Genomic DNA, 19,607 nt, shown 5'->3' with positions numbered 1-19,607 from the left:
TCAGTTAATGTTTCAATGTTTGAACTTATCTTAAAGGGTCATGCAGAAGGAGAGGCTGAGGCAGAGAGTCAGAGAGAGGAAGAGACAGACCAAGCAGCTGCAGCAACTAATGATTTAGGTGAAAAAGACACAGGGCCCAGACAGGTTAAGCTGAAGAGCTACCCACAGGACAGCTTTGGTGCTCAGAACAGGTCATTTCACCACAGCTGGTATATTTGTGTTGTCAAATTTCACTATGACCCTGTCATTCTGTCTCTTGTGTTATCATATACTGAATGCAAGCAAAACTACAGAGCAAAATCACACTCTTTCTGATTAAACCAATCTATGAACTGTCTGAAACAATGGATATCCGCGGCCGCAAATGGGCCCTGCTGGGAAATGTAAATAATTCCCACCTATAGTTATAGAGTTGGCAGCGACACAAAGCACACAGTAAATGAAGAAAGGTTCAGAGGGCAGAGTCCGCCACATTAACGACCACTTTGATGTTGGCCGCTAACATGAGCTTGGAATTGAGCTGGTTTTCAACTTATAGTGATGGTATAGGGTGGTGGTCGTAAAATGCTTAGTCATTGGGCTTGGCCTCTATTTAAGAAAGGTGAGAATGGAGCTATAACTAGCCTATCATTTCAGCTTTATTGGATTATTAAGTCAGCCTTGATATAAAGACACAAGCTCAAATTGAAATGTTGAAACATGCAGGAGACAGAAAGTGTATTTGTGTCAGTATCTGAGCACTGAATCAGTCACAAAAGGACAGAGTGATTAAACAATTTCAATTCCTGGAGTGGGGACATGGCGAGGGGATGTTGCATCAGCCCAGTCAGTGTTATCTGCTCTGACTGAATCCCTGTTCATTGGAACACGTCCTGTGCTCAGAGGGGCCATGTTGTTTCTGCCTCCTCATCTGGGGTGATGCTAATACTTTCTTTCTCTCTCTCCCTATACCCTCTGCGGGGACCCCCTCACTCCCCTCTCTGGGCCGGCCTCATCTTAAACAGTAGTGACAGATCAGAGGCAGCCACAATGGGTCCCTCAGACAACCCTGGCCCTTTTGTCCCAGGCACAGACTGGCAGTCTCAGAAATCAAAAGCATGTTATGTGTGTCCCGTATCCTAGTGAATTATTATTATTCTTATTATTATTATTATTATTATTATTCGTGTTTTTAATTATTATTGTTATTAGAGTTATTGTTATTGTTATTATTAGTGTTGTTGTTATTATTGTTTTTAGTGTTATTATTATTAGTATTGTTGTTGTTATTATTATTACTGTTATTTATTGTTGTTGTTATCCTTTATTATCCTAGAAAAAAAGGTTTCCTCCTGCAAATCTGATTGTCCAAATTGTGTTATATTGGTTGTAAATAGAGATATTCATCAGAGGATTCTTCTTAAAACATGGAAAGGTTCCTATATGGGAAATGCCAAAGAACATTTGCTGTGTTCATGACATGGCACGAGAACACTGACGTGGCAGAAAGCTTTGCAAATACATCCTGTGGGTCTGTGACACCTGACTTACGCACACAGAGGGTGGTGTCTCAGGCTGGAAGGGCCATTGAACGGGATGAGTGCCAGCTGGCATGTTTACTACAACACTAGTGGTTCTCATGGCAGAAAATATTTGTCACTTGGAGTTAATGTCAATGTGAAATGTCAACATTAGTACAGTGTGATCAGAAAAATATGTGTAGCCTTCAATGTCCATCAGAGAAACTCTCGTGGTATTGGTTAATTATTGATCATGTGATTATCTAAAGTCCTGTGTCAAGCTGAGAAAGACAAACAGTGTAGGAAACTTTATGACGTATGTTGCTTTCCTCAATGTTTCCAGTATGTGCTAATGTTGCCCATTATTTTTCACCCACAGTAACCAGTACCATTAAAGCATTTTCTTTTTAGAGTGTGATGCCACTGCTACTTATAACAGCAGCAACAATAATTTCATCATCATCATCATCATCATCATCATCGTCATCATCATCATCATCATCATCATCATCACCATCATCATCATTATTATTACTATTATTATTATTATTATTAATAATAATAATATTAATGTACTTGGCAGATGCCTTTATCCAAAGTCACTTAAAAAACATATTTGAAAATTAACAATAATAAAGAGAAACTTTTTGACACAATTGGAGTTCAGGTAAATGTTTGTATGCATAATGAGTTTGCATGTTTGTATACGTATATACATGTGTTAATGCGTGTGTGTGTGTGTGTGTGTGTGTGTGTGTGTTAATGCGTGTGTGTGTGTGTGTGTGTAGTGTAGTGTTTACCTTTGTTGGTTTTATCACACATCCCACACATCCCAACAGCCTTGAACTTTGCTTCTGAGGTGGCCTCTGCAGACGCCCGGGGACCGCTGCCCGGGGGCCGCAGGGGACTGGAGACCTAGTTTCCTCCTGCTTACTATGTTCAGGGATCATGTGCCGTGGTTACCAAGAAGAGGCAGAAACGTGAGGCGGCCCATGTGTCCGATAAGCATCTGTGCTCAGGTGAAGATGGCTGCACCCACTGGTCAGAGACAAGCTCCCAGGGAGGAGCCCGTGACTCTAAATGACTCCAATCCATCAGACATGTCAGGATTCCTCTGGGAGATAAGGGAGACTTAGGTTTGGCAGGGGTGGAAGGGGTTAACTTACTAAGATATATAATGTACTGTAGGCTCTGCCAATGCATGTGAATCCAGCTTTCACTCTTTTTGAATAATGGGGACACTAAGACTCAGCTGTTAAACGGTTGTTTCCACGCAATGTGGACAGTTCCTGAAGCTAAAGAGTGAGATCACTGCCTTATCAACAGTGGGGGCTCATGGTTTCACATCTGGGGTCACAGGCATGGATAAAAAGCATCCCTTTACTGTGCTCTTACGTTAAGTCACTTTGAACAAAAGCATCTGCTATATATACCAACATCCCAGTTGATGCTTTTAGTGACTGTGAAATGACTCTCGACTGCATTAAATCATCTTTATTTAAGACCAAACATCTAAATAGCTTAACAGATTCAGATTTCCTGAGATGGTGCTTGGCTGAGAACACCACTAGACTGATGGCCAGAAGTGCAAACAAAAATGAGAAGAAAACTTTCCCCGAACATCTTGTAGGAAAAAAGCTTGACCTGTGCCCCTATTAAGATTCTAGACTTTTTTTTACCCGTGACTCCTTGATGTCTTTGAGACATACGGGGGTTTCAGGATACTAGTCTCTTTAATGAGGTTAAAGGTACTCAACAGAGCACTGAACCTAGAGTGGTTGTGTGGCATTTTTAAAGAAACAGAATTAACTAATTATTGGTATGGACTCTGCAGTGATCATACAAAAGACTGTATAGACAGAAGAATTTATAGTCATTTCCATTTTTTCTATAGTCCTATAGAATTTATAGTCATTTCCTACAATAACATGTCTTTTGATTTATTCAGGTAATTTCACCTTAAATAAAATTGTTAAATAAAAGTGTTAACAACTGTCATGTATGCAGTTGTCATACTTTAGGGCAGAGGATGTAGAAGACATAAGATAACATAACACAACTGTCATTCTTTGACAGCTACGTATATGTTCCTTTCATGCCAGTTATAGGCTATCACAATTTAAAAATACAAACAAAAATGAATGGTTTCCTAGATATCCTGTTTGGAACTGAAAGGAAACAGACGAGTCAGACAGATTTTTAAGACACCATTTTATAGTTTTACATCATACACCTTCGTGGTTTCTGATTTCACAAGCACATCTGGAATTTCTATATTTACAATGTTAGTCTGAACAACATGTGAAATAAATATCAACTCCTGATTTGATTTACAAATAGATGATCACTGAAGAAAAGAATGCCTTCATAATTTAAATTCATCATTTAATTGGATAGAATTTACGAGGAAGGTTTTCTGTATAAATAACTGATGGTAAACTGCTATTGATTTTGGTTTTCAGTAATTTGAAGATACAACATGGACATATTTCACAATTAATCTCAGTTAATACCAAAGTGATTTGATTACATGTGCGATAGCAACCGTGATTTCAAACATTTATTTTGAAAACTGTCATGACTCTGTCACAACTGATTTTGATTCCAATGAAAAGATGATAGCCTTAGCCTTTAGCTAATTAGGATATTCTTTAACAGTTTTCAAATAAATATAGAGAAGGCATTTCTGCTTGCAAAGCATGCTTTAGAATGTACAAAGTGGGGACAAAGATTAAGAACAAACATTCATAAGTATTTACAAATATTTACAAATGCACAGTAAAATAACTGTAATTTTGAAGGTTGACAACATTTCTGTACTGGTACCTAATACAGCCGGTAAAAAAGTGAAATAATTTTGGCACTTCTTTTTGCCCATGAAATATATGTACATATGAAACTACTCATCGAAACACCATTAAATCCAGTAAAGGTGAAGCATTCACAGACTATAGACATACCGCCCTCTTTCTCACAATCCCACAATGCAATGCTTTTAACGCTTTCACACATTCTGGATGTAAACACAGAAGTATGCTGTGATGGACGGACAGCCCCGCTGGCATCTTCTCATGTAGTTTAACTGGAGATTTACGGAAGCTCTGCTCCACAATACTGGTGTTCAGAATAAAGAAGTGATTTTCTGCATTTGGTAAATCAGCCACAATGTGCTGCGCCAGAACTAAGTGTTCTGTCCTCTAGCATCATGACAGAAGAACTAAGTGTTCTGTCCTCTAGCATCATGATAGAAGAAAACAAGTAGAACTATGTTGTGATTTTAGAATTTAAGGAAGCGTATTGCTTTGCCTAAAAGAAGTCAACCAAAAATGAACAAATTGATAAACCTCCTTATCAATAAAACAGTAAAAAGACCATAACGAATGGGGGCTGGGGAGTTCCCTGTGGGCTCAACATTAATGTAAGGTCGATGTGAATGGACCACTTGAGACTCTGGGCCATCAGAATAATACAATTACACAAACACAAAACACAGATTAGCACCACTTAGAACACTGCATTGACCTGCATTTGAACTAGCCCTACTAGCATTTGAAATAGCCCTACTAGCATCCCACAGATAATGTCAAACATTAAGTATGAATGGAACACAAAAGATGGAATGCTCCGGAACCAAAGTAAACTGCATTGAAATCAAGGCACAGATAGAGTAGCTTATTGGCACTTCGTTCTGTTGAGGCATTGAGAAATCCAGTGAAGCCTTTTTGTTAGTTCAGCTCAGGCTGGATTTAACTAGACCTTTAAAAACATTCAAACTAGTGTTTGCTATTATGGGGTTTGTGTGGTTTGTATTATACACATACACCTTTTTCTGCCTTTCAGGCAGTTCAAGACCTTGTTATAGTACGGTAGAGGTAGAGCACGATACACTGTAAGCAGCACATACAAAGCTTCCAGGTGTGCTAGACACAAATGCATTATCTACATTCTCCCAGAGCAACAGAACTACAGGGCTTTCCACTGGCTCATTCTGAAGGTGGTATTTCCATTCTATAACACACACACACACACACACACACACACACACACACATACACACACACACACACACACAAACACTTAACAGCTCCAAAATCCTAAACATTTTCACATCTCGAGACCAGACTGTTATTGCTTCCCACATACACAAACCCCATTGATTTGTGCATTGACAACAAAACAATAGACAAACTAACATAAACATGAGAACCTAGAAGATGTGAGGTCTTCTTCTAGCTGAGGGGGCTCATGGAATGATACAATTTAATTTCCTTATGGGGACTCTCCTATCAATTGGGGACTGCTACATTGACCTAAGGCCTTGCCCCAAGTACCCTGGATGGGTAATTTATGGCTGTCATCCTAAAAGGAATGTTCACAGTATTTTGGTCATGGTGGGGGCGCAATAGAACTGGATATTTTTCCCTCTTTCCAAGAAGAGGACATCTGAGAACCTCCATATAAATCATGGCTTTGATCTTCGTCCTGCCTTAGCTCCTCTGACTGACGTGGTCACCAATGTAGACATCAAGGCATTTCATTGTCCAAGCTGACTGCCTGCCGCTGGAACAAAATGCATCTGTTAGCAAGGCTACCACTACTACGCATGCAAGCAGTTAGCATTCAGCTAGCTAGCACTTCATGATACTGCAGTTTAGCTTCAGAGAGTAAAATTCACATTCAGGTAGGTAGAAGTATTATGTTTTGCTCCAAATGTAGCTAATTTGTCATCCTTCTTTGGAGAAAATATGGTGTTTGACACCAAACCACCAAAGGGTTTTAGCATCTAAACCCAGATCTGTCTGTACTTCTGCATGTCTCAGATAGTTTCTAGTAGGATTTGGCTTAAGGTCAAAGATCTGCAAAGAGTAGCTGTCCCTTACCACAGGATAAATATAGCCATCTGAATTGTTTCGGCATAAGTGGACTTGGTCTTCCGTGGTCTTCTGGTACACAGGGTTGTCAAAGTGAATGGTGTTGGTGTTCTTCAACTTCCAGTGTCTCCACATGTACATGGCTCCAACGCCAAAAGCCACCAGACAGACAAACGCTGTAGGAAAAACAATAAAGGAAAAACATTTAGCTTCTGCAAGGTAGACCTTTAGGGAATTCAGTCCAATACATGGCTTTGAGCTGTCAATATCTTACCAATTGGCATTGCGATGTAGAGGGAAGTCAAGCTTGAGGGTGCTTTCTCTGGAATGACTAGTGGAACACCATTTGGTTTGTCTACAATATGGAGGCAGAGAATAGACATATCAGGGAGGGTAAAGTCATTTACTTATCTCGCACACAGTTCCCGGAGGGAACCACATATGAGCAGGGGAATCTCTTTGGGAGCATTCAGTCTCCTGACATACCTGGTTGGGTGGTGGCTGGATCCTCTGTGGTGGTGTCGGAGACCTTTGGTCTCTCTGGCTGGGTGGGTTTAGCTGGAGGTGCTGGACGGGCAGTGGTTCTGGCTGGGAGGGGTTCCTTAGAGGAGACAGGGGCAGGGGGTTTAGGTGTGGTTTTGGGCGGAGGTTGAGGACGACTGGTGACTGGAACCTTGGGTTGTACAGGGGATGGCACAGAAACGTTGGGCTCAACAGGAGGTGGCACCGTTGCTGAAGCTGCATTGAAAACAAAGATCAGGTGAGTTAGAGTTAGAGACCTAATATAAATAAACCAATGGAGAATCTTGTTTCTATTATTTCAAGACAGACTTACCGGGCACACACTTCCTCATGTCTTTAGCCAGAACCATTTGGTCAGGACAGGCACAAGTGTACTTTGGAGAGTATCTGGAGACCTGTGGAGCAGCTAGACACAGGAACTCGCACCCTCCGTTGCCCCCTCGACACCAATTAATACCTGAGATTTTAGAGAGAGTTGAATCATTAGGACACACCACTTACTGTTATACTGCCTCATTAACTTTTTCAGAGGGTACATTATATCAAGGAATGGCAGTAACCTTATGACTGTGTACTTAAACACTTCAAGGCTACACATATGGCTACATACCAGAGGGTTGCTTGAGGTTGTGGTACAGCACAATATCCTCAGGTGATGTCAAGTGTTCTGCCACTGGGGTGATGTCCCCACCTGTAACACGGTTGGCACTCAGGATAGCGTTCTGGCTGACGTCTGTCCAGTAGACTTTCTCCTGAAGCCAACAGAAAAAAACGGGTTCAGTTTGTTAGTCAAACAGCATCCCACCGGACACTGAAAATTGCCCACCAACATACCATCCTGGCTCATTATGTAGTGTGCTCTTGCAAATCAAAGGGAAATGTGTACTCATGCACACTGCAACATAATGCATAATGGATTTTTTCTTGTTATATAAATGGACGTTCATCCATTATACAGGAACTACTGTAGGTACACACAGTCATGGGCAGAAACACACCTCGGTGGGCAATAACAGACCAGCCCCCTGCTCACCTCAAACACAGTGACACTGAGAGGGTGGGCCAGCTTCTGCTGGTCTATGATGAGAGTGCGGCGGCCACCTCCCTGGACATGAATACTGGAGAGGGTGTGCAGCTTTGAATCAACCCAGTACAGCCGCTGGTTCAACAAGTCTAATAAGGGTACAGGAGAGAAAGAAGTAGTGAGTACCAAATCTGGTTTTCTCCAACCCACAATGGCAACAAGCAAGGGATGCTCGTAGATGTGGATCACTACTGGAAGGGTAGTGCAGATCCGTGTGGACACTCACCAAGGGTGATGCCATTGGGCCACACAATATCATCCACCACCAAGGCACTGCGGTCGCCTCCATTCAAGCCTCCCTTCTCAATCTTTGCAGGATTTCCCCAGTCAGTCCAGTACATGAAGCTGTGAAATGCAAACACAAATGGTACATTCCCACAGAAGTTAAAAAGTAAGCAGATTTTGGGAGGTAGTGAGAGTACATACACAGACATGATATGATATAGCTTGACCCATACTGATAACACTTGTTTGCTCTGCCTTGTAGCTGAAAGAATAAGGCAAACTAGCGAATGCAGACAAACACAAGACATGGGGTAGGAGTGTGGACTAAGCTGGAAAGAATTGAAGGTGGATCAATCGAATCTCTGATAATTGAGAGTTATACTGTATTTATCTTAAAAATTCATTGATTTCCTTCAATATCCTTCACAAGTGAGATTTTGAGTTCTTAAGGGAACCTACTTGCGAATTGGATCCACCACAATGGCACGTGGCTTAGCCAGGCCCTCCTTGAAGATGGTTTTTCGACGGCTTCCATCGACTGTCGCCACAGAGATTGTGCCACGGAGGCTATCTGTCCAGTAAATGGTACCGTGAATCCAGTCCACAGCGAGGCCCTCAGGAGCATCGATACCTTCACCTACAACGACAGTATGCTGGGAAGAGTCGGAGGCTGTGTCCATAAACGTTCTAGGAAGCAAGGTGAGAGGAGGAAGAACACAGAGAAAAAGCATTATTTGGTAACAGGTAAAGCTCTCATTACATCTCATGTCTATTGAAGCACAGTGACAGTTGACATTTCATAACTGATAAAGGAAATAAGGGATAAGGTAATATGGTATTTACTTGTAGATCTTCTTATGGGAAATATCAGACCAGAAGATCTCTTTGGAGGCCACATTCATATCCAGAGCCACCACGTTCTTCAGTCGAGGGACGACGCGAACATAATCGCTTCGGTCCAGCGTCATCTTCCTTACCTCATGGCGATTGGTGAAGAACAGGTAGGCCACCGTACCTGCAAGATTCCCAAACACAAACGGAGATCATAGGCTCAGCTTTGTGTGTTATTTGCATGTCATTATGTAATTGCATGCACCATGGCATGTAGCATTACCAGGTAGTATTAGCATCAATTACAGTATAAGTAATGCAACATGTAAGGCCTTGTGGTGTCACCTACCAATGGCTTTGCAGGCTTTAGTGGAGGGGTCGATCTGATAGCCCTCTTTACAATCACACTTGTAGCTCCCCACCAGGTTGATGCAAATCTGGCTGCACACGTCTGGGTTGGCACATTCATCAATGTCTGTGCAGAAGGGCAAAAGGGGTCATGGTAACAATTAACTTACTGGAATCAGGTGGCACGGACTCCTGGTGCAATAGTTTTATAATATTGAGTTAGTGGCTAGGGTTGAGTCACTGGTTAGGGTACACAGGGATGGCACAGAGCACTGCATGTACTTTTCATCTCTCCTTTCTCCCACAGAGGGCTATTAGATTCGGTGCCTGATCACAGGAAAGTAAACACAACCCCCAACCACCTCGTACATGTACGAGTCTGATGTCCGTTCTCTGATTCTGACCAATGACCCCACTGAAAAAAACTCTAGCTATGATGCAAGATATACCAACCGAAGAGGGCACACGTCACCCTGCTACTCATTGAGCTCCACTGGCTGCCGGTAGCTGCTCGCATTAAGTTCAGGTCACTTATGCTTGCCTACAGAGTGCTTGCTGGTTCTGCTCCCACCTACTTAAATGCTCTTGTAAGGGCAAATGTTACACCCAGGATGCTGCGTTCGTCTCGTGAGCGTCGTTTGGCACTGCCGTCTGTGCAAGCACGGCAATCCAGACTATTCTCATTTGTAGTTCCACGTTGGTGGAACGAACTGCCTAGTACTACCAGAGCAGGGGCGTCCCTCTCTACCTTCAAGAAGCGTTTGAAGACCCAACTCTTCAGAGAGCACCTCCCTTCCTAACGGGCACCTTGACTAGTGCTTAACTTGCACTTCAGCAGTTACATTCCTGCACTTCTTTTTCTTTCTATGTTGTTTTTCTATTTCTTATGTAAAGTAGTATTTATTGTTACACCAGGTTTTTATTGCTCTTAGCTTGACTGTTGACAAAAGCATCTGCTAAATGACTAAATGTAAAATGTAAATGTAAATTTAGTGTCTATCTGAATGGTCTCACCTGAATTGCCCCTCTATCCCTGACAGACACCCATATCACATACATGCCTAGGTTGAAACACTTGCGAGACTTACCTTCACAGCGTTTCTTGTCCAGTAAACGGAAACCAGAGGGGCACAGACACTCGTATCCAATCCTCAGGTCATTGCAAATATGTGAGCACCCTCCATTGTTGTACAGGCATTCATTAGAATCTGTAAAGGAGAAAATGCCTGTGACTTCACTGACTGGAAACCAAACAATATAAACAGACTCTTCTAGCCCCAGGCAAGACCTGTGGGATGGACCTGTGACTAAACTCAGCCTGTAGTTTGAACCCTCACAGCAATTCCATGGGTCTTGGCCCACACACTAACATTAAATTGCATGCCTGGCGTGAGGAGCTTTGTTTTCCAAACCCCTTCTTGTGGACTGCTAGCTACACCAGTGGGTTGAGCTACTGTCACTGGTCTCTGAACGGATCAGCATCCGATCAAAGCCTGATCCGTACGGCGGTCGGCTGCTGCCTGGATAGCTACTTACCACACTCTCTGAGCGGCTCATCGGACCAGTCCCTGCAGTCGCGCTGCTTGTCACACACCTTCTCCATGCTGATGCATTCCCCGCTGCGGCATTTAAACCTGGTTGGGGCCACACAGTGGGTGGCTGCCGGAGCGCAGCAGAGGTTACAGAGAGAGAGGGAAAGCAAAAAAGAAGGGAAAGATGAGTGAGACATGGAGATATGCAGGCACAGGAAGCATGGATTTGCTCATTTAGTACACAGTGAGAGAGGATGGTCGCAATATAACGCAATAATGATTGAACACAGAATTCTAATCATCACATCTATTTACCAGCGATTGTTCACATCTAGTGTCAAACTAAACTGAAGCAGATGGATTCCTATTCCTACTAATCTAGTGCATGAGATATCCTATTCCAAGACACTGAGCATTAAGTGTGTTGAGTGTGAAAAAGAGAGGAGAGGCGAGTGTACCATTAACACAGCCCAATTCATCACTCATGTCCTTGCAGTCATACACGTGGTTACACTGACGGCTGCCATGGATGCAGGTTCCATCCCCACATTGGAACTCGTCTGGGCGGCAGGTGGGACGTGCTAAAGGCAGGGGAGAGAGGTGAGACACAAATGTCCTCCACTTGCAGGTCTGTCTTCTTGTATTTCAATTTCCATGTTGTCTTATTCCAAAGGTTCAGCATCTTTGGCAAAGTCTAAATATCATTAAATTCTGTTATAATATAAAGAATGTCGGAATATGTTAGTCTGAGTTAAATATTGAAGAGCAGCAAACATCAAAGGCTCTAGTTTTGGAGGATCTTCATATCCTGATCTCACTACAGAAAAGTGTACAATAAAACAGAACCACAGGATATGAAGCAAGGAAGGGCAGTCTTGACCAGCAGTTAAACTCCAGTCAAGCATCTGACCACCTATCTCCACTTTTTTCACCAACTGATCTCATCTCGCTGTTGGATCATTCATGCTGTTGTTTAGCTGACACGTGGCTCTGGCTCTTTGCTGACCAGTGAATCTTTAGAAAGGTGGGATCTTAGGTGAGCTATAAGGAGAGCGTGACTCACTGCAGTTGCTCTCGTCTGAGCGGTCCAGGCAGTCATCTCCGCCGTCGCACCTCCAGCTCTTGTGGATGCACTCGCCGCTGCCGCAGTGGAACTCCTGGGCGGCGCAGTGCCGGGCGGGCGGAGGCAGGGCGTGGGAGCCGCACGTCTCGGGCGACTCGTCTGAGCCGTCGGCACAGTCGGCGTCGCCATCGCAGGCCCACAGGCGGGGCACGCACAGGGAGTTTTTGCAGCGGAAGGAGATGGCGCTGCAGGTGATGGGCGGGCAGGACGCCTCGTCGCTGCCGTCATCGCAGTCGGCCTCGTCGTCGCACGCGAACGACGACGAGATGCACTGGCCACTGGCACAGCGGAACTCACTGTTGGTGCACTCCTTTGGGGCTGGCGGTTGGCGAGAGACACAAAACGGGAGTGGATGAGATAACAGACAAATGAAAATGTGCTTTTATAGAAAAGAGCATGGTGCTTTATTGTGTTATGTCCTACTGATTTATAATAATAATAATGATAATAATAATAATAACAATAACAATAATAATAATAAATCTGAGGATTTGAAATAGAACTAAATTTCAATACAATAAGTTTTACAGACACACATCATATCAACCTCTTTGATGAGGCTAATAATCTCATTAAGGCCAAAATGTAACCATGTCTGCCAGGCTCTGACTGAGAAGTGAAAGAGATCAGGAGCGATGAATGGGAGGTTCAGCCACTCACCACATCCCTCCTCATCGGAACTATTCTCACAGTCAGCCTTGCCGTCGCAGCGCCAGAGGCTGGGCACGCACTGGTTGAGCCGCCCGCCGCATTTGAACTCAGATGACTTGCATGTCTTGGCCACTGGGAGAGACACAGAAAAGGGAATGTGAGATGGACGACCTCTATCACAGAGTTGTAGCTGTACGCTGGAAATGTCCCATATGGTATCTGGTTATATTAGCTATTTGAAAATGTATTATAAAATACATTTTACATTATTTTATACAAATACAGCTTCTGGAGTTCCATGAGTTGTGAATATATTCAGTCAGAGGTTCCAAGTTGATTTTTTATTACATTTTAACTTAACACTAATTAACAAAACTGTACTGTAAGTGTACCAAACTTTGTGTACTCGAATGATGTCGCTTAGAACTATATTTTTGGACAGAGGGAAATCAATAATTGTGAGAGACAGCTGAAGAGAGGACACTCACTGCAGACAGCAGGCAGCTCGTCCGTGCCGTCTCCACAGTCGTCTGCGCTGTCACACGCCCACCTCAGGGGGATGCACTTCCCGTTGCCACACTTGAAGTGCTGGGGACTGCATGTGCCTGCTGCTGGAACGGGAAAGGAGATCGTATATGGCTTCAGAAACTGTCCATACGAACACAACTCACTGCCATAACAGAGAACATTTTGTGAAACTGCTGGTGGAAGAAATTTGAAAGGAGAAATGAGTCTTCCTGCAGGGCAGTTACGAGTTTATGGTGAAATCAACAGAGAGGGAGGGAGAGGGAGGGAGAAAGAGAGAGAGACAGGAGGGACAGAGAGAGACAGGAAAAGAGAGAGAGAGAGTAAAGGAGAGGTACAGATTGGAAGGGAGGGAGAGAAGGAGAGAGTGAGAGAAAGAAAGAGAGGCATCAATGAAAGTTTATGGTGTAATGAAGGCTTTACCACCTCTTTATCACCATCTTTTTGTTTTCTTAATGAGTGGTATGTCATTACATTATCAACACAGATACACACGGTTATCCCATGCTATCAGCGCCGTCACATATCTTCCCATTTCCATGTTTCCTTGGCAGTTCAAACACACAGCACACTATCTCTCGGGCAACCGTGTGATAACACCACATAGAGTTCAGCCACCCCCTGTGCAGATAGACAGAGTGATTCCGTGTGGTGAGCAGCCTGCCCCTTCCACTCTGACATATCATCACATACCTGTTCACAAGGACGGCCAGTCCCGCTACCGCCACAACACAATTACATTTCTACTCATCCCTGAAAACAACCATACGACCCACGCAATGTTTGTTTTTCTAAGTCTAGGTGGGGCTGTCTCGTTTGTGTGAGAATGGCGTGCGTGTGCATCAGGTTCCTCTGACTCGAGCCACAGTCAGGAGGCAGTAGTGTATGTGGGGTGTGTGGGAGTGTTGAGGTACAGGACAGAGTCTGTCAGTGGACTGGGGGAAGGGGTACAAGATATTGGAGAGCTTCTAACTGGCAGCCCCACCTACTCAGCAAGCAGGCACTTGATGGGGGTACCCACACCGGATGCCCCAAGATTTTCAAGAAGGTGAGGAAAATATGTGATGGAAGACTGGGATAAGCCATGAAAAAAGTTCTAAGATATGACTAAGATGAGATTTGCATGGATTAGTCTCATTTTCTAGGCGTCTATGAACGTGATGATGCCATTAAACTGGATTGAACAGCCATCATCCAGTTAAACAAAGAGTCTATGCAGTCCACCACCAACACCCACCCCATGTCCATATTCAGTAAGGTGGATGATCGGTCAGTGGAGTGATAATGACCGGTCACTGGCCCTCCTGGATTTCCTCTCCGGGAAATGTCGCGGCTACGCTGATGCCCAGTGAATTACACTTCAGGGGCCCCAGGGTACGGTCACCTGTTCGTGACATTCAACGAGAGGGAGGAGCAAACCCATCACACCATCGCCTGCCAACTGGGTCGACTGGACATTCTGCACAATTATGACAGAGGGGTGGAGTTGCGTTTCCCCATGGGCTTTGGGTGGCGTGTTAAAAAAAAAATGATGTGTCAGCTGGTAGACCGAAGCTGATGAATTAATTAATGGGCGCAATGTAAATGGCCATCTGTAGGTTTGTCATCAAGCATTACAGTTTTGTATTCCAAATCTATAAGTATAGATAGAGCTACATCAACATGGTTAGTGCTCATTTGTGTCAAACAAATTCTTCTGAAAAGCCAAAAGAAATAAAATCAGGGTCAAACTACAGTGAGTGAAATCAAACAGTGTACCTCCCTTTGTGTGCGGGGGCTGTCATCATTCATCATGGTTGTGAATGGAGAGAGACTGTTTCTGCACCAACCCACTACCACTAATGAGTCCCTCTGTCACCAGCGCACTGGTTGCCATGGAGCTGAATGCGGCCACGACTGTGGCGCTCCTTCCACGGCTTACTGTCTCAGCCTGGCCCCTATTCACCTGAGCATTCGCCTCCTATTTATCTACTATTCATTAGCTGTTTGCAGTCTATTTAACCGCTCAAGGTTCTCCCCTGGGTTGATCCCTGTAATGATCAGCTTTTCATGATCCTTAGTTTCAGGGTGGTGTCTCGGTACAGGAGATCCTAAGGGTGTTATCAACAGTGCTAATAACAGCAGGCAAGCCACTAGGGAACAGCCATTGCTGTGTTCGCCTTCATGTCAGGCTCATCCTTAGAAAAAAAAAGTTGTATTTATCAAGGCAGATACAGTTGAGGTACAACCTCAAGCAGCTCTAACACTCCAGAGATCATGGCATGGACAGTTAAGGCACTTAGCCCCTGGAGCTGAGCATGAATATCGTAACCTCCATGCTCGCAGGAGGCAGGGTAGCAACAGTCAGCTCCGGTTCATAATTGACCTTCATGAGTACTGCACGTGATGGTGATTGTGCGCTTGTCTGAGGTCTTGCCTGTGGCTCAGTGTCATGTACAGATTAACTCAAGGCCGAGGGGCAAGTGTAGAGCCCACAGAAGTTGTGCGCCTGTCTCTGAAACTGTAGCTTAGTGTCAGATAAAGCCTCACTGAGCAGCTCATGTTGAGTGACAGAACCTCCCTTCCTTCCTGAGCTCCCAATGTTGTGTCTGCCCAGGCAAAGTCTCATATTACATTAGAGATGTTCTGAGCAACCCCTTAGGAGGCTGACTTCCCTTCCTAGAAAGGCACAACCTAAGGAATGCACTTCTGTGTAATGTCAAGGCGAAAGAAAACATCTGTGGAGGTTCCTCACTCAACCAATCACAGTGCAAAAGAGACTGGAATGTTTGGGGTGTATTTTGCATAGTGTATCTAAACTGTCTTGGTGAGAGAACTCAGAGGCAAATTTCTGATCTGTGTTCATGTACTGTGGGGTGGCAACTACGCTATCAGATAATCTCGCAAACACATAATGAAGTAGTTCTATCTCAGGCGAAGAACAGTTTCATGGTTTCTCCTCAGAGATGTTCTAAATGTTCTAGGTTTTAGTTTTATTGGTTCTACTGTCCAGATAAAGTGAAAAAATACAGTTTTAGACTGCACCATTTTAAGCCAAGTGTGTATTTTAAGAAGTCGTAAACTCCATGAAAAACCAGGTATTTAAAGACGTTGATCTCTGGTCACACAAACATGCCCTTGATCCCCCCCCCCCCCCCCCCCCCACACAAAGGTGTGAGGCCAGAGTTCCTCACTCTGCATATTTGGTTCATCTGATTCATGAACCACATAATGGGTTTCAAACACAAAACGAACTGATCCTCTCTTATTTCTTATATGTCTGAGGCTGACAACAGATATCATCCTTCCGAGAGGTCAAGTCAGACAGGCAAATATTCTCCAATCGGACAATAGACAATAAGGACATAGCGCCTGTGTCTGACTGAACACACAGCTTCCGAGAGGCCACTGCTAGGCTGTCATACAGTGCGGGAAACAGACAAAGCTCTGTTGCGGCTGAAAATAAATCTTACGAACTTGACCAGTTCCAACACGTTCCTGGTTCTCTGCGTTCATTGCCATTCATAAGGCACCACTCAACAGGGCTGAGACCTCGTTACAAAAACAGAAGGGTACAGAAATAATGGAATGTTCGCCCAGGGATGTGTATTTCTGCGTCGTGAAAGTGGTTAGTGGCTGAGAGACTACCGATGTGTTACGCACGGCGCTCTTCAACGCTTATCTTTACAGCTTTGCTTAAATTGTACTGCATGTTTACCATCAGGCCACTTGACAAACTTGCAAAAGTTATATTCCCTTCACTGATCGTTTGCCACACTGATGGTGCAACTGTCATTTACAAATTCTACTGGCGCAGATTTTTCAAGGCCCTACCATTGGAACAGTGATCATGCACCCAATGATAAATACTGGCCAAATGGAATTGGGCGCTAAATTATTTAAGGTTAACCTAAACTAATGTAACAGCTTTTAATTTATGAAAACAAAAGTTGAAAGTCGAAAGTCATCCGAAATCGGACTAAAAAAACAGGGGCGACTTTGACCTACATTTATTCATATAATCCTTCCCCCACAACCCCGCCTCCTGCTAAAAGGTAAGCGCACCACTGAAGAAAATGTGAGAATGTTTGAATAACTTATTTCAACGAGACAATAACAAAAAAGTTGAACAGTGAACGACAGTGAATTTGACCATTTTATGATAATTGTCCCTTTTAGGAGCCCGCCAGTATAGCGGCTAAAATATGTACATGAGGTAATATAACTTGGGTACTGTATACACACAATTTATTAATAAAAAACGTTGGTTCTTATTTTTCCTAAATGTTTTTCAAATTCGTAATATACAAATGTAATTTGTACTCACGTGTTTTCACGGCGTTGATGGTGGTGATCACAAACACCACGAAGAAAGCTTGTTCCAGAGTTTGCAGATGAAATATTAACCGCATCTCCGTTTGAAGTTCGTGCAGTCTGACAAGAAAGACTTATTTCACCAACTAGTGAATTCACGTTAATTGAAAGATCACTAAAGTTGTTCGTATGTGTGTATGTTAAATAAAATTGAAGTAATGTTGGCTGTGTTATAGGCAAGAGTAAATTTGCGTCCACTCCTGTTAAGTGATGTTCTGCACTCTGTGCGCTAAGGTTACTTGAGGATGCCGGTAGTAAATTTGCATTGTTTGGATACATCAGGGCCATTTGAACGTGGCTGAAAGATGGGCGGGACGGGCCGTGTGGGGGCGGGACCAGGTGGTGTGATTTCTGAAGTATACATTTTCACAACATGAAGGCGTGGTCTTTGGGGCCCACAAATTACAATGTCACAAAATTCAAATCGCTTTAAGTAACTCTGTAATATTCCCTCTCTCTTTCTCTCTCTCCCTCTCCCTATCTCTCCCTTTCTCTCTCTATGGATAATAAAGAGAAAAAGAAAGATAACACCTTTATTCTACGCTTTGCTTGTGATTTGAAGATTTGCATGCAGCTTTGGGTGACATCGCAACATAAATCATGTAGTGTTTTGAAACAATTACGAACAAGGAGTGTGGGCCCCACAAAAATGTGGTGATAATTCCTACCAGAGGTGTGGGTGATAAAATATGTGAACATTGCTCTCAAGACCCTATGTTATCTAGTTTGAGTCTTTCAAAGCTAATTATCCTTTAACATATTGGTTTCAACATATTATTAGACAGTGAATAACTGTCCAATATTACCATAATATAAAATGTCTATTCATATCAAAGGATCAATATAACAGTCCTAGTGGACCTCCATAAATTGAATCAAGCAAGTCATCACATATGACTGTGTAACTGTATTTGTGTGTGTGTGTGTGTGTGTGTGTGTGTGTGTGTGTGTGTGTGTGTGTGTGTGTGTGTGTGTGTGTGTGTGTGTGTGTCTGCCAGTCTGCATACTAACTAACTGATACTACACTCCTTTTTCTTAGTTTAAACTTGACCCTAAGGACGGTTCAAGAGTCCAGTCATAAAGTCATCAACACTGTAAGGTGTATTTCCACTGTTATCTCCATTCTTCTTCCTTCTGAGGTAAGCATCGGTCAGAAAACTCTCCCTTACACAAATGGTATGGCCATCACAAGACCTGAAGGCTAAGTCCAAATGTTTCAGTCACCTGAGGAGAAACATTCATACCACAAACCTTCTGCATATGGTTCCAGTTGCGTTACCTTTAACGAGAAATATTGAAACAGGATATGTCATAAGGAGACACGATGCCCTCAAATTAAGGCTGCAGATGTTTTGACAGCGTCACACCGTGTGTCAGTTGTCAGACTTTGCTGTCACAGTTCAGCATGTGCTCAGTGGTGCATTTCATCTCTCGGAGTCCACAACTCAAATATTTTTTATATATATTAAATATATTTAATTTGAATGTAGAAATGATCCTCTTCAAAACAATAACAATGAGCAAGCTCAAACACTTGTTTTTCACAGCAAAGAAAAGGAAGCACAATATTTGGGTGTTTTGTTGAACCTTTGGACCGCTTCTGATAAATCTTATATTTGTTCACTCTAGTTTCAATCGTGGGAACCGACTGTTGATTGACTCGCAAACGATTTGGACAAACAGCACGGGATCCTCGCAGACACAGGGATGTACATGACCTGTGCCAGCCTACCCCTACACAACACTCTGACAAAAACTGTATGTTTTTGTGTGTGTTTGTGTATTTACATACTTATTTGACAGAGAGAAAAACAGCCTTTGAGATACACAAGTTACCCATGTTACTTTTAATTACACAGGTCACCTGCATTAGTCAGCAAAACAGCAGTTCACCCTTTTAGACAGGAGACAAGAAAGTGGGATACATCTGGAACTATAGTCCTCGGTCAGATATGAAAACATCTCCATAGACACATCTGGAACTATAGTCCTCGGTCAGATAGCTACTGTACTTTTCTTTACACAGCTTTCCTGTTTTGGTAC

General features: G+C 43.3%; 1 protein-coding gene across 2 annotated transcripts; it reads right to left on the bottom strand.

The window, feature by feature from the left end:
- Positions 1–3,693: 3,693 nt before the first annotated feature.
- ldlra (low density lipoprotein receptor a) lies at positions 3,694–17,833 on the bottom strand. 2 transcript variants are annotated; one of them, XM_012825848.3, is made up of 18 exons: positions 17,518–17,833; positions 13,175–13,297; positions 12,696–12,818; positions 11,976–12,353; positions 11,371–11,493; positions 10,917–11,039; positions 10,469–10,588; positions 9,382–9,507; positions 9,045–9,216; positions 8,661–8,888; positions 8,203–8,321; positions 7,926–8,065; positions 7,503–7,644; positions 7,206–7,349; positions 6,857–7,108; positions 6,645–6,725; positions 6,380–6,546; positions 3,694–6,059 (listed from the first exon to the last, which is right to left on the bottom strand). In XM_012825848.3, the coding sequence occupies exons 1-18, from the start codon at positions 17,600–17,602 to the stop codon at positions 6,024–6,026; spliced, it is 2,682 nt and encodes an 893-aa protein (XP_012681302.2). In that variant the 5' UTR covers positions 17,603–17,833; the 3' UTR covers positions 3,694–6,023. The 2 variants fall into 2 exon arrangements, with proteins under 2 accessions (XP_012681302.2, XP_031428782.1); XM_031572922.2 differs by having other exon boundaries at positions 13,175–13,294.
- Positions 17,834–19,607: the final 1,774 nt, after the last annotated feature.

Source organism: Clupea harengus, chromosome 1 (assembly GCF_900700415.2).
Source record: "Clupea harengus chromosome 1, Ch_v2.0.2, whole genome shotgun sequence".
Lineage (NCBI taxonomy): Eukaryota > Metazoa > Chordata > Actinopteri > Clupeiformes > Clupeidae > Clupea > Clupea harengus.
This window is presented reverse-complemented; position numbering and strand designations above follow the sequence as displayed.

Excerpts from the sequence above, each read along its gene's own strand:
- ldlra (XM_012825848.3), bottom strand. The coding sequence starts at position 17,602 with ATGCGGTTAATATTTCATCTGCAAACTCTGGAACAAGCTTTCTTCGTG. Across the intron at positions 10,589-10,916 it reads TGAGCCGCTCAGAGAGTGTG|ATTCTAATGAATGCCTGTAC; the intron begins GTAAGTAGCTAT and ends TCTCCTTTACAG. Across the intron at positions 7,645-7,925 it reads TCAGTGTCACTGTGTTTGAG|GAGAAAGTCTACTGGACAGA; the intron begins GTGAGCAGGGGG and ends TGTTGGCTTCAG.